This window comes from Bubalus kerabau, chromosome 1 (assembly GCF_029407905.1).
Source record: "Bubalus kerabau isolate K-KA32 ecotype Philippines breed swamp buffalo chromosome 1, PCC_UOA_SB_1v2, whole genome shotgun sequence".
Classification (NCBI taxonomy): Eukaryota; Metazoa; Chordata; class Mammalia; order Artiodactyla; family Bovidae; genus Bubalus; species Bubalus kerabau.
The window spans coordinates 208,086,765-208,101,500 of NC_073624.1; the positions used below are offsets into that span (position 1 = coordinate 208,086,765).

Genomic DNA, 14,736 nt, shown 5'->3' on the forward strand with positions numbered 1-14,736 from the left:
GGGGAAGGGCAGAGTGGGGCCACCTGAGATGGGAGCCAGAGGACTTGAGGGTGTAAGGGGAGGCCAATGGCCTGGATGATTTGCCAGGCCTGTTAGTGAGTGGGACCCTGGCCTTCCTGCTGGCCTCCCTCTGGCCTGACCTGGTCATCAGCCCACGTGCCTGTGATGTAAAAGGGTTGGGTAGACGCTTCATTAGGCAGGTGGGAACTGGGGAGATGGGAGGCAGGGGGACCACAGGAGGAGGGATGTGTACCTACCTTGGGCCCTGGGGGTCCAGAGAGCCCTGGAGGGCCTGGTATCCCATCATCCCCCTGAAGAGAGAACAGTGGAGGCTGCAGCCTTCAGACTTGCACGCATTGGCTGGGTCCTCTGGCAGTCAGCTGGCCATCCCCTCCATGCACTTCCTACCGCACCAGTCCACTCCTGGTAGCGGCACTGATCACACTGGGTCAGGTCAGTGCTCCCTCCCCTCCTTGTCCCTCTAGGGCAGGGGTAGGGTAAGACCCACTTCCATCCCCTGTCCCCACTAGCCCAGAACACAGCTCAGTAGGTGTGTGCAAAAGGAATGGATCAGCTGAAGGAGAGGTAATTTATTCCCTCTGTGAACAAACATCTCTGAGCACCCTCTGCAGGCCAGGCAGACAAGATCCCTGCTCAGTGGGTCAGAGGAGACCAAGGGCCAGGAGATACCCAGATAAATTCACAGCCTCATGCTGGGTAGTGGATGTGCCCGGAAGAGAATATAAAGGAATGTTGGGATAGAGAGGGACTCAGGGGGAGTGTGGGCTTCAGTAGGTGGCTGGGGACAGCCCTTCGGAGGAGGGCACAGCTTGCTGAGACCAGTATGAGGAGGAGGAGGCCTGGCCGTGGGAAACAATGGGGGAAGATCAATCTGGGTCAGTGGTTCCCAAACTGGAGGGCACGTTAGCACCACTGGGGGCTGCTTGAACAGAGCATGCCCACCTCTAGTGTCTCTGACTCAGTGCCTTTGGGCCCCAAACACGTGGGTCTAATGAGACCCAATGATGCTGATAATACTGCTGGTCCAGGGATCACACTTTGAGAACCAGTTTGATGTGGGAACAAATGATCTGCCTGAGTAATTCTATGTGTTTGATGTATTTCTCTAAGAATGAGTGAATGAATGAATGAATGAATGTGATCCTGACTTCTGAGACAGGTAAGAGCAGCGACCCACAGCGAGGACTTGGGTTTGGTCCCGCTCTGCCCAGCCCCTGCTTTTATCTCCAGCCACCTCCCACATCCCTGCCAAGAAGGCCCTCCACAGCCACCCCCATCTTCTTCCCAGAAACACTGGGCTTAGCCTGGTCAGAGCCACCTGGACACCAGCCTCCTCCTCCTCTGGTAGAAGTGGCTCTGATGACCTCCACCCAGCATAGCCCATAGACCCTGAGCTCCTCAGAGAGATTCTCATGGGTGATGGGGCTGATAGTCCTGGACTCCAGTCTAACCCTGAGCTGGTCCTTCCCAAGCTGAGTGATCCTGGGCAAGTCACTGCTCATGGGGGCTATGATGCCCCCAGTCTCAGAAGGAAGTTGCGAGATTAGAGGGAATGCATTGGAGGCCCTCAGCTCCCAGAAGATGCTTACTGAGGATAGCGCCTTCCCCCCACTTTCTCTCCTGCCCAGTCCTGGGGCCCTGGCTCCTTCAGGGATGACCACAGCCTGCCTTCCACCCTGGCAGGTACTGCTTAAGGAAGGAAGAAAAGAGAGCTGACAAGCTAATGGGCTTTATTATTCAATCCTCACAACCTGCTGTGAAGGTAAGGCAGGAAAAGTCTGTCATGACCTCATTTGACAGAGGAGTAAACTGAGGCCCAGAGAGGAGATGATGTCACTTGTTCAAGGTTATAGAACTTGGTCTTCTAACCCCACTGCTTTGGCTCCAGTGGGGGAGGAGGAGGAGAAAGGGGTGAGGTGAAGGGGCCCCCTGTGTCCAGGCCTAAGACAGGAGTGAGAGGCACTCACCTTGGGGCCTGGGGGTCCACTCGGGCCCTGGAACAAGAGAAGAAGGGGTGTTAGACATCATTCCAGAGGCTGCACCCGGGCTGTCTTCCTTAACATCCTTGTTTTATAAAGGGTGACGTCAAGTCCCAGAGGGTGGCAGGGCTGTCTCTGGAACCCAGCTGAGCCATCGTATCTTGGACAGAAATCTGCATTAGATCCCAAGCCGTGATTAGTGGACTGCAGGCTCTATCCCAGGGGTGTGGGGTTGTGAGAATTTTGCTGGGGTTGGGTCCTGGCCCATCTGCTCCCAGTGGTGGTGGGGGCAAGAGCCCAGGTATGCACCCTGGGCTGCATGCCCAGTCCCGCTGTGGGTGGGCAGGGGAGAGGAGCTTCCAGGTCTCAAACCATGGTCCTGCCTGCCCAGGCCTCTGAAATGCCCTGGATACTGACCGTTGCACCATCTTGTCCAGCTTCTCCTTTGGGACCCTGAGGAGGCATAAGAGAAGAGCACTGAGGCGGGGTGGGGTTGGGGTGTCACAGTTGCCTGAGCCTGTATCTCCTGCCAGACCCTGGGCTGGGGCTGCATGTACGTTCTCTCATGCAAGTACACTTTTGTCCTCACCAAACCTCTGAAAAGTGGGTGTCACTGTCCTCACTTCACAGATGAGAAAGCTGAGGCTCAGGGAGTTATGTGCCCAGCACAACAAGGAATCGGTGAGCTAGTTGAGCAGTTGCCCTGATAGGGGACCCTGGAGGCAGTCTAGAGAGGGGGCGGGTGCCAGCTCTGCGCTGGAGGAAGCACAGTCCAACCTGAGCCCCTGGGGGAGGGAAAGGGGGCGGTACAATGAGGTCTGACCCCGCTGTTTGGGTTAGGACTAGGGGCACAACAGTGGCTTCATACTAGGGAGAAAGAGAGAGAGAGAGATGGAGAGAAAAAAGACAGAGAGAGAGGGAGAAGAGGTTGGTAGAGAGGTGCAGAGACAGGGTTTCAGGGTCAGGACTGGGACTGAGATTACAACCAAGGTCAGAATCTAAATGCAGTTAGAGATTGGGGTTAAGAGTTGGGTCAGAGTCTGTAGGCGTGAGTTTGGGTTTGGATAACAGTCTGAACTGGGGGTGTGGATCTGGATTTGGAAATGAGTTTGGGGTCAGACCTGGGTTTGATTCCTGGGTCGGGAAGATCTCCTGGAGAAGGAAATGGCAACCCATTCCAGTATTCTTGGCTGGGAAATCCCATGGACAGAGGAGACTGGTGGGCTACAGTCCGTGGGGTCACAAAGAATCTGACATGCCTGAGCGACTAACACTTTCTCTTTCACTTGGGATCAAGGCCTATGTTGGGGTCAAGGACCTGGTTTGTGTTAGATTAAGGTGTGATTGGAGTAGGAGTCTGGGTTGGGGCTGGGGATAGGATAGGGTGGGGGTTGGTTGTGGGATCAGGGTTGGGAGGTTTGGTAACCACGTCCCGCGTGGTCCAGCTCCATGCCCTCTCTTACCTCTGGGCCTGGTGCTCCCCTGGGGCCATCTTTCCCAGTGTCGCCAGGAGGGCCCCGGGCCCCAGGGGGTCCTGGAGGCCCTGGAGGCCCAGCAGCTCCATCTTGCCCTGGATCTCCCTGAAAGACATGGGGCCCAGCATGACTCTGAGGGTGGGCAGAGGGAGTTCTGGCCTCCAGAGAGAGAGAGAGAGGCCTCCTTAGAGGGGTGGCCAGATGTCTTCGCCTTCCCAGCGTGCGGCTGGCTTGGAGGAAAGGGCCTTGTTATTGGGCCTCTTGCTACTTCTTGGTATACAAAGGGACAGGACAGGTCCCTTGGTATATAAAGGGACATGACCTACACCTCTGCATGAGAGGCCAATAGGATCTCGTACCCTCCCCCATATGCATCATTGCTCCAGCTCTCAGTGCCTGAAGCCCAGCTACGGAGTTCAGGTGACAGGTGAGACATATTAGGTGTGGGACAAAGCACACGTGCCCAAACAGCCCCCTTCCTTTTGGAAGGGAGGGGACTGTTTGCCTCCTGAAAGACCTTCCTGGTCGCTCAGCTCTGGCTTTATTAAGTGCTAGAGGCACACTCTCGGGCATTGGTCCCAGAGAAACACTGAAAATATTGAAAATTAGAAACATGTCCACACAAAAACCCATACGTGAACATTCACAGCAGCTTTATTCACAATAGCTCCTCATGAGAAACAATCCAGATGTCCTTCAATGGTGAATGGTTAACCAACTGGGGTACATCCATATCTCGGAACACTGCTCAGCAATAAACAAAAAAACTGAACACTGACTCACGCAACAGCGTGGATGCATCTCAAGAGATTTATGCGGAGCGAAAAAAGCCAGTCTCAAAAGGTGGCTACTAGATGACTGGGCTACACGAGATTCTTGGAATGCAAATTTGCGGAGATGGAGCACCGATCAGCGGGGTTAGGGATGGGGGCTGGAAAGGAGATAACTACAGCTATAGATAGAGAGCAGGAGGGCTTTTTGTGTGGTGGTTGCACAAATCTCAAGGGTGATAAGATTGCATGGAAATACACAGATGCACAAATAAGTAAAATGGGTGAAATTGGAATAAGGTTGGTGTATTATATCAATGTCAGTTTCCTGGTTGTGGTTGTACTATAGCAATGTAAGATGTCACCATTGAGGGAAACTGGATGATGGGAACAGGGGGTATTATTTATTACAACTGCATGTGAAACTATAATTATCTTAAAAAAACCAAAAAAGCGACAAAGGTACACAACATCTCTTTCTTGCAGCACCCAGTCTCTGACTCTTGGCTGTGTTAGTAACGGGTTAGACCTCAGGCAGCCAGAGCCCTCACCTTGTGGCATGTCCCCGCAAGGAGGAGAGACTGCAGAGCCCCTGGCACTTCCTGATGCTCTTGGGGGTGCCTGCCCAGTACTGGCTTAGGGCACAGTAATGGGGCATCCCTGGCTCACAGTGCCAGCAACTCCCAACCCACCTGTTGCCAAGAAAGGAAGAAGGCTTTTGTAGATTGGGCCCCTGCTGCATGCCCAGCGCTGAGGGGTGAGGTTGTCTCACCCAACCCTGTGACCACCTGGCCAGGGCGCTGCTACTTATTTAACAGATGAAGAAGCCAGGGGTTAGAGAGTAACAATTTACCCAGGGTTACAGAGTAAGGAAGGTCAGGATCTCTTCTGGCTACTGAGGCAAGAGTCTCCTTTAGACAGATTTTTTTCATCTGTGGACCTCACACTATGAGAAAACTTGCCTCTCTAGACCATGGCACATATGACATAGCTCACTCGTCTTCCCAATTAAAAAATTAACTGAAATTCTCAATGTCTACCATACAGATCTTCTGACCAGTCTGACTTAGCCAGGGTCCTGACAAAGAGACTAGAACTCCAGCCAAAAGACAATGGCTCAGAGTGGCAGTGGTGGGTGATTCCTGTCTCACTTTACACTGTGTTAGGAATCAGCTGCTAAACAATTCAAAGGCTCAGGGTGGGAACCACTGATAACGGACTCTCCTTATCAAGGCAGAAAATGAATGTCAACACTTGAGCATGTTCTAGAGGGTGTTTAACTTCTCCTGAGTTACTTGGAATGCGGCTGGACACCCTTCTTCCCCCAGGATCGGATGGCTGAGGTCTCCCCCTAGGAACGCGGGATGAGTCGAGGGGAGAGTGCACACCAGCAGCCCAGACTCGGCCAGTCTACCTTGAGGATGCGGCGACTGTACACGTGATGGTCTCTACTTATAAAGTCCGGATTGAGCCTCGGGAAAACCATCTAGTCAGCAAATAGGTGTTTGATGAGAAAGGCAGGAGGGTGATTTGGAAACCACCAGGCTATTTCTGGAGGCAAAACCACTTAACCCAGCCTGGAGAGAGGAAGGGCATTGGAAGTGCGGACGGACCACAGTGAGAGGATAACAGGGAGGAAGGCCAGGGGTCTCCAAACGGAGGAAACAGGCTCCAAGTGTCAGACATTTTTTATCTTTCTCTAAAGTGTCAGGAGGAAACAAACAAGTCAAACAAGTCAAATTCTTTTCCTTCTCTACACAAATTTAAAAAGAGGTTTTTCTTAAAATTTTGTGTTGCCATGATGACACCTGGCTCCACCTGAACTTCACTTTTCTCAAACCTTGAGCTAACCAAGGTGTTCTTCTTAGGGCAATGTTTGTCTTCAGCTATGTTAATGAACTATGTATTTACCCTAGACTCAGTCTTTCTTCAGGTTGATTCTGCTTAAGACTCAGAACCGATAAGGGCTCAACAAACCTGTATGTTTTCCTCATACATTGTTCTCCTAATCTATGTTAATGAAACTATATATTTACTTGGAAACCTGCCTTTCCTCAAGATTCATGTCAATCATTTTATGGTCTGGGATGACTCACCTGGTGCCAATGTTATCTCAAAATGCATGTTATGGGTGAGGGGCCTGGTGCCACTCTGAGTTTTGAGACCTCTCCTTTCTCTAATCAGCAGCTCACTGATAGGTATATAACCTACTGCTAAAGGCTAGCAGGGGGGCACTCTATGTCAGAAGCTTTATCTATCACTTTTATAGTTTAATGAAACTTTATTATACAAAAGCTCTGAGTGATCAAGCCTCGTCACTGGCCCCCGATTGAATTCTTCTCCTCCAGAGGCCAAGAATCCCTGCGTCTCTCATGGTTCAGCAACAACCTTTAACAGTCTCCGAAGAGGGCTGCTATGCTTGATCCCATCCCTCGGGCTCTTCTGCAAAGGGACCTCGCCCTCCCCTAAGAGCTGGAGTCCATTTCTTCACCCTCTTGACTTGGGTGGATCCTGTGACTTCTGTGACCAACAGAATGCTGTGGACATGACGCTGTGTCCCTTCTGGAGGAGGCTCTTAACTGGCCTCCTGCCTCTTGGAATGCTACTCTTGGGATGGCCCTTCTCCCACCAGGCTGGGAGAGGCCTGAGCCACACAGAGATCCATGAGCGGGCATCTCCGGCTGAGCTCCCCACCAATAGCCACATGAATTGCCAAGACATGCTTTGTGGAGCCCACCCAGCAGGAGTCCTCACTCTGCTTCAGACTCCATTGAGGAGACCCCTGGTTTGGCAGGAGGCACTTCTGGGTACCCGGGCCCGGGGGCATGGAGGGCTAGAGGAGACTCTGACCTACTGTTCCCACTCAGCTGGGTACCCACTTTCCTGATTGCCATGAACCTTCATTTCAGGGGCTTGGGATATAGGATGTCACCCCCACTCACAGTTGGAGAAACTGAATCTCAGAGGAGGAGGTGATTCACTTCACATCACTCGGCTGGTAAGTGGCAGAATTGAACTCTGGGCTCAGGGCATCTGGCTCCAACCATAGCCTTCCCTCTTCCTGGGTGCCAGCTGCTCTCGGGAAGATCAGTCTCTAGTCTGGGCCTGGTGCCAGCCCCGCTTTCTGCCTATCTATGGTGATAAGGGTGACCAGGATGTCTGCTTGTCTGTGCAGAGAATGGAAGCTTTGGCCAAATCAAGGTGCTTGGAGCTTCTGCCTGATGGCTGCTTAAGTAAAAACAGGCAGCAAGATAGACCATGGGTGGGGAGGAGGCTGTCACTCCCTTCTTTCTGTGATCAGTATAGGGACCCAGAAAAAACACTTATTATGGTATAAAACAAACCATGCGGGGTTGGGGGAGGGTCTTGCTTGGGTCTTACCTGGGGGCCAAAGTCTCCTGGTGTGCCCTAGGAACAAAAAACAGGATGATCTATCACCAGTACGTCTACTACTTCTTCACGTGTGTGGAGCATTGCTCTGCGCTCAGTGCTTCATACACGTGGTCTCACTCCAATCCTAACAAAAATAACGTACAGATGCTACCTTATCTCCATTTCCAAGGAGGAAACTGAGGCACAGAGAGGCTAAGTAACTTGCCCAAGGTCACACAGCTAGCAGATCCAGGGCTTGGAGTGAGGCGGTCAGCTATCTATTGCCAGCCTCCAGACACAGCAGAGTAGAACCCTCGAACTTCCGAATAATGATGGATGATAACTGATTCACTGCTTGAAGTCACCAAGCTTCGGAGCAGCGTGCTATGTAGCAGTAGATGCCAAGACAACAATTTTTCTCTGGTTTCAAAAGAGAGGTCTCCCTGCCTTCATCGTTTCTACGACTCAGTGGCATTAGCCAGAATTGGCATGAAGGCAACCACTCCACCTGCCAACTGGTGCCTATTTGTTCATCTACAAAGAACACTTAGTCCTTTACCTTGCACAGTCTTCCCCATGAGAAGCTGGTTTAAATTTGCAGCTGGTTTAAATTTACAGATGGAGTAACTGAGGCCCACAGAGCTGGGCAACTTGCAAAAGACGACACAGTTGCAGTGGAGCTGGAATGCACACCTGAGGCTCCAAACACCAGATCCTGTGCCTTGCTCAGCCCTGATGGTGGATGGAACCCAGGCTATTCTGACCTACCCAGGGCATGTGGCAATGGGGGTTGTGGGTGGCGCAGCACAGCCTGGCCCTGTCCTGCTTAAGAAGTGTCTGTCGGCTCTATCACACCCAGGGCTGTTTTGGCCCCTGACTCCACTGTGGGACACGCAGATCTCCCCTCTCTCCTGCTCCCCTCCAAGCACCTGGAGTCCCAGCCCTCCAGGAGTCTGACTATGACATTTAGTGCCCAAATGCCAGGGAAGTCCTTCTCACAAGGGCTTCTCACAGGGCTACAAATATCCTGGGGCTAGCTCTCTACCATTTGTTTTCCTGGGAGGTGTTCTCCCCACAAAGAATGCCATCAACAGTGTTCAATTCCCCAGGCTTTTCTGGTACCTTCCTCTTTTCAGGATTGACAATTTTGGAAACCCGTCAGTTTGGATAGACTATGCTTTGAGATTTGTTACACTCTGGTGCTAGAAGACTTCAGCTTCAACCCTCCAGGTACTTTAACTTGTCACACAGAAGCCTCATAACCATTTTAGGAGGTAGGCACCACCAACTGCACTTCACAGATGAAGAAACTGAGGCTCCAGGAGGGGATGTGACTTGCCCAAGGTCACACCCTGGGACTGGGGTTTGAAGGCAGGTTTCTGGCCTCCTTTTTCAGCCTGCCATATCTGGACAGCCTCCAGCATCACTTACCTTTTCCCCTTTGGGGCCTGGAAGTCCCTGGAGAAGGAAGATAGAGAAAGAACATGGGTGAGTGAAGAGGACTAGGCTGACCCCTTTCTGGTTCCCCTGAGGCTCTGAGGGCAGAAAGGCCTGTGAGGCTGAGCAGAGCTGTGGGTGGCTGAGTGAAAAGACATGTGAGCCTATCAGCCTTCAGCTGCCCGTGCTGGCCCCAAGGAAGCTCTGCACCTCAGTCCTCACCATGAGGAAGACAGGGCACTGGGGCAGTCACTGGCATCCTCTCTGAACAGGGGTAAGTGTGCTAGGTACTCCCCCTAGAGAACAGAGCTCTCCCTGCTCAGCCCTCGCTGTGCCCAGACACCAGTGAGGAGTCATTGACTCCTGGGTCTGGAGGTGTGAGAAGGTGGAGGTGGCTCCTGGCAGGACACGGTGGTTGCCATCACCCTCTGGCTGCAGGGAAATGTGTCTCTTTCAGTCTTGCCAAGTTATTAACACCAGGACTTCTAGGGAAGCGGGTCAGGTCACACACAAGGCACTGACGGTGGGGCTCAGCGACCCTGGGGTTGGGGCTAGGCTGCGGTGGGGCCAGGTTGGCGTTCACACTCCTGGTCAGGGGCCTTGATCACTGGAATGGATCACTCCATCCCAAGTCATGTTCTCTTCAGCTAGTAGTGGATTCGCTCATTCACTCTTTCAACAACTCATCCGTCTAGGTACTGGGTTCTTTCCTCCCATCCTTTAATAATGTACCCAGCATCAGTCAGCTCTCCAATCATTTGTTAATCCATTCATTTTTTGCTCAGTTGTCTGCCCAACCATCACGCATTTATACATCCACAAACTCATCTACTCTTGCTTCCATCCAACTGTCTGTACAGTGTTTGATTCATTACCTCACTTGACTCTCCTTCCTTCCACCCACTCATCCACCCACTCATCCGTCCATCTGTCCATCAATCTATCCATCCATCTGTCCTTCCTTTCTTCCATCCATATCCAATTATTAATTTAATTATGCTATCTCTGTGCATCTTATTTATTCTGCTAAGGATGCCCATGGACCACCTCTGACCCAGGTGTTGAAAACCCTTCAGCGTGGTGTCCACCATTCAACTCCTGAGACTGTATGAGGGGATGTATGTGCTGAGGGCCTTCTGGGAGGGCAGGTGTTTTGAGGGCTGACTGGACACCAGGGACAGTGTTGTTCACAGTTTTTTGCATTCCCAGCATCCCTGTGGGGAGAGTTAATATGACTGTTTGACAAAAAAAGAAGCCTCATGCTTGGGAGGTGAAAAGGCCTCCACAAGGTTGCACAGTCAGTAGGGGGTGGGGCTGGATTCGAACTCAACTCTGACAGTCAAATAGCTTCTCTCCATGTTGAACCACATTCTCAGTGGCTCCTCCCTCTGGCGTCCATGGCCATTCCCAACCCCAGGGGCAGCCCCATCCCAGGACACCTACAACTGCCCTGTTATCACTTACAGGCTTTCCATCCAGACCCAGTGGCCCCTGGAAAACGAGAAAGAGAGACAGAGAGAGCACAGAGGTTATATTTCTTCTGTGTTTTATGACCCAGAGGCACTGGGTGACAAGAGACCAAAGCCTGCCCTGAGTTCATGGTCTTGGGTACATTTCACATGGACTCAGGCTGGGGGCATCTCTGTGTTGTTTGTTGCCCAGGATCCCCTCCTCCGAAAACAGAGCCCATTTCTCCTTCAAAGCCACCTGCCTCCATCACCCCACAGGATTTGGACATGTGACCACATTCCCTCCGCCAGGCTGAGTGCTTCAGGAATGAGTGTCATGCCTGAGACTCTGAATGGTGGAGCTTTAGCTTTGTGGTGTCTGCAGATGGCCAGTGACCACTGCACAGAAGCCTCCACTATCTCCCCTTCACCTGTCTACACACCTGACGAAGCCTTGCTGACTCCACCTCCTTGTGGGGGAATAGAGGAATCCAATGGGGGTGCCATGGACTGGGTCTGCCTGGTCTTGACCAACCCTTGCCCGCTGGGTCTAGCTGTAAACAGTCAGTTTCCCTGGCTGGGTCTCCAGACTGCCCTGGCAGACAGTCATCCACCAGTTCCCCAGATGCCGTGACAATGGCTACCCCTTGGTGCCCTTGCTCAAGGCCCTCACTCCAGGAAGGAAACTAGGGCAGTTCTTAAAACTGGTCCCCTAAGTGCTTCTGGCCACTCGCTTTACATTCAAGTCAAGGGTCTAGATGTCAGGGCAATGGCCTGGGGGCAGCTGGGGTCCCAGGAGAAGGGGGAATGGGGCCATTTCAAGGGCTCAGGCCCTGGGGTCTCCTCGTGAGGTGCAATTTCAGTCCCTGCCATCTGAGCTCAGCAGGAGCTGCATGAGCTGGCCTGTCTCCTCGGCCCAGCTCCTGGCCATCTTGACCTGGTTCCATATGAAAGGGCTCTTCTCTTCAGCAGTCCACTAAGAGTGGGCCTTGCCCCCATCTACCCACCACAGGCTCCGGCCCTGATAAGGCCATGTCCCTCTGGGCATCTCTACCTGAGACCCCTCACCCTGGCCTGGCCTTCCCAGCTGCCATAACACAGAGGGCCCAGTCCCATCCTGGGTCTCTTCTGGGGCTATTGGTGACCTCTATACTCTGCCTGAATTGTAACAGGAGCCCTGTGTAAGGCAGGTGTTATCATTCCCATCTTACAGAGGAGGAAGCTGAGGTCCAGTGAGGGGAAGGCATTGCCCCAGGCCAGGCAGCCAGAAGTGGGAACTGGAGCCCAGATGGCAGGGACTTCAATTCTGTGTGGACACAGAAGTCTATACCACACTCAAGCCCTGGCAGTGGTCTCACCTGGACTCTGGCCACTCTCTCCGCCTCTTGTCTGCCCTTGTATTCCTCTGTTCAAACTTTCCTTGCTCTATCCCATTGCCCACTGGATCTTGACTGTCCCTGGACCCCCAGTCACCTTGTCCAGAGTGGTTGCCACTGCAGACTCTGTGCCCAGGCCCTGAGTGTGTCTGTCCATCCTGCTGACCTGAGCCCAAACATAGTGCACACTTTGCCCCTCTTTATTCTGCATGGTTTAAAAAAGTCATAATGCAGATGGAAATTAAAAAGAGACGAAGATGCAGCTTAGAACTAAGTAACATTCTTTCCTTTTCAAGAAATAAGAAGGCAAGAATGCAGAGAAAAAGGAAGCCCTGTGTGTTACTGATGTGAGTAAACTGTGCAGCCACTAGGGAAAACAGTATGGAGGTTCCTCAAATAATAAAAAACAAAACCACCTTATGATCTGGCAATTCCATGTCAGGGTATTTACCCAAGAAAAATGAAAATAATAATTCAAAAAGATACCTGCACCTCCATTGCAGCATTTTTCACAATAATGAACAGAGAAACAACCTAAGTGTCACTGATGGATAAACTGATAAGAAGATGTGGCATGCGTGCACACACACACACACACAGAAACACTATTCAACCATAAGAGAATGAGAGGAGCTTGCCTTTTCAACAACATGGCTGGACTGTGAAGTGCATTGTGCTAAGTGAAAAAGTCAGGCAGAAAAAGACAAATACCACATGATCTCATTTATGAGTGAGTGAGTGAGTGAGTGGAAGTCACTCAGTTGTGTCTGACTCTTTGTGAACCCATGGACTATAGTCGATGGAATTCTCCAGGCCATAATGAAGGAGGAAACAGACAGAACAGGCTCCATCTTGAAAGCAGGACTCCATCTTGGGCCGGACTGTGGACTTTGAGCTATATGCCTAGTATCTATGGAAACGACATATCAACTGGAAAACCAGGCCCCCTGGATGGAAGAGCCCCAGGGCTCGTACCTGGACTCTGTTGCCTAAAAGAATACCCTAATTATCTGTGTAACCGAATAGAATCATAAATTCTATTATGCTTGATTCATGGGGTCGCAAAGAGTTGGACACGACTGAGCGACTGATCTGATCTGATTATGCTTATTGGGGTATGACCACAGGCCTGTTGATAATTGTCCACTGTTAACTACCTAGGCTTCAGTTCAGTTCAGTTCAGTCGCTCAGTCATGTCCAACTCTTTGCAACCCCATGAATCGCAGCATGCCAGGCCTCCCTGTCTGTCACCAACTCCCGGAGTTCACTCATACTCACGTCCATCGACTCAGTGATGCCATCCAGCCATCTCATCCTCTGTCGTCCCCTTCTCCTCCTGCCCCCAATCCCTCCCAGCATTAGAGTCTTTTCCAATGAGTCAACTCTTCGCATGAGGTGGCCAAAGTACTGGAGTTTCAGCTTTAGCATCATTCCTTCCAAAGAAATCCCAGGGCTGATCTCCTTCAGAATGGACTGGTTGGATCTCCTTGCAGTCCAAGGCACTCTCAAGAGTCTTCTCCAACACCACAGTTCAAGAGCATCAATTCTTCGGCGCTCAGCTTTCTTCACAGTCCAACTCTCACATCCATACAGGCATATGAATTACGGGTTAACTTTGATTATATCTTTCTTTTCCTTTGTTCAGACTAGTTTCAGGGAATTTGGGGAGGTGGGTTTGAGCATGTACACTTAGGGTATATAAGGTTTTCTGAAAACCTGGTCAGAGTCCTTGGCTAAGAGGAGATTCTGCCTTGGGCCCACAGGTGTGATAAACCGCACTCCACTATCTGCATTATCCTTCTGAGTGAGTTTGTTTCCCAGAACACGTGGCTACAACATTTGGTGCATGGGCCGGGAAACTCCTCACTTTGAGGAGACAAGTCCCATTTGGGACTACTCCGAGGCCTTGCGGCTGGAATCTTCTAGAGGGGGTAAGGTGCCTCGCCCTTTTGGAAGGATTCTGCTTCTCAGTGCCCGGACCTTTCATGTTAGTAGGTAGTGGACGGCAGCAGGGGAACTGAGTGCTCAGGTGAGGAGGAACCCACCCAGCAGGGTGGAAGAAGGGGCCTGATCACCCCCCTGGGAGGGACTAGAAGGGGCATGGACCCACAGGAGCCTGGAATAGGCAGATGGTGGCGATTGCTTGGTACACAGGTTGACGAGAGTGTTAGGGCTTGGGAAGGAAATTTGTGAAGGTCATTTATGAGGTGGTGTCCACACCGTCTTGGGGAAAATTATTACCAAGCAATTCCCAGGGGATTTTTAGGAGAAGAAACTTGGTTTTTTGTGTGCTCATATTCTGCCCTCCCCAAGGAGGTCTCCTATCTGCTGTGAAATTCTTGACCCCATCGGAATTGTCAGGCTAGAAGGAGGGGGATACATAAGTGAGTACAAGTTGGCTTTTCTGGAGACAGCCTGGGACATGGGTTATTTAACCCATCTGTATTTTCATCCACACCTGATCAAGCCCACCAAGGCAGAATGGACTTTAAAAGTTAAGGGAGAAACAGTCTTCGATCACGTGGTGTTCTGGTTCGGCTGTGCTGACCGACAGGTGAAGACACGCCAATCCCCCTTCTCCGTCTGGGATCTGGCAGGTAAGGCTATTCTCACCCAATTAGGAGGGAGGCAGAATGGCAATTTAAGTGTCATTGAGCGGAAATATCAGAAGTACATAGGGTACTGAGAACTTCGTAGACAGAACGAAAAGGAAAAGTAGAAGGTCCGAGAAGGTAAGCAAGATGTGGGGGAAGTAAATCTAAGGCAAGTGTATTGGAGTGCATGATTAAAAATTTAAAGAAGGGATTTGGAGGAGACTATGGGGTGAAAATGACGCCTAACTGCCTCCGCATACTCTG

At 51.4% G+C, this 14,736-nt stretch overlaps 1 protein-coding gene across 1 annotated transcript in view; it reads right to left on the minus strand.

The window, feature by feature from the left end:
- COL23A1 (collagen type XXIII alpha 1 chain) overlaps window positions 1-14,736 on the minus strand; it is a 406,818-nt gene that overhangs the window by 15,818 nt on the left and 376,264 nt on the right. Inside the window, exons 6-12 of the mRNA XM_055551748.1 lie at window positions 10,519-10,545; window positions 9,049-9,075; window positions 7,627-7,653; window positions 3,464-3,580; window positions 2,418-2,453; window positions 1,989-2,015; window positions 258-311 (exon numbers count right to left, since the gene is read on the minus strand). Coding sequence (XP_055407723.1) covers window positions 258-311; window positions 1,989-2,015; window positions 2,418-2,453; window positions 3,464-3,580; window positions 7,627-7,653; window positions 9,049-9,075; window positions 10,519-10,545 — 315 coding nt within the window. The remainder of the gene's footprint in view (window positions 1-257; window positions 312-1,988; window positions 2,016-2,417; window positions 2,454-3,463; window positions 3,581-7,626; window positions 7,654-9,048; window positions 9,076-10,518; window positions 10,546-14,736) is intronic.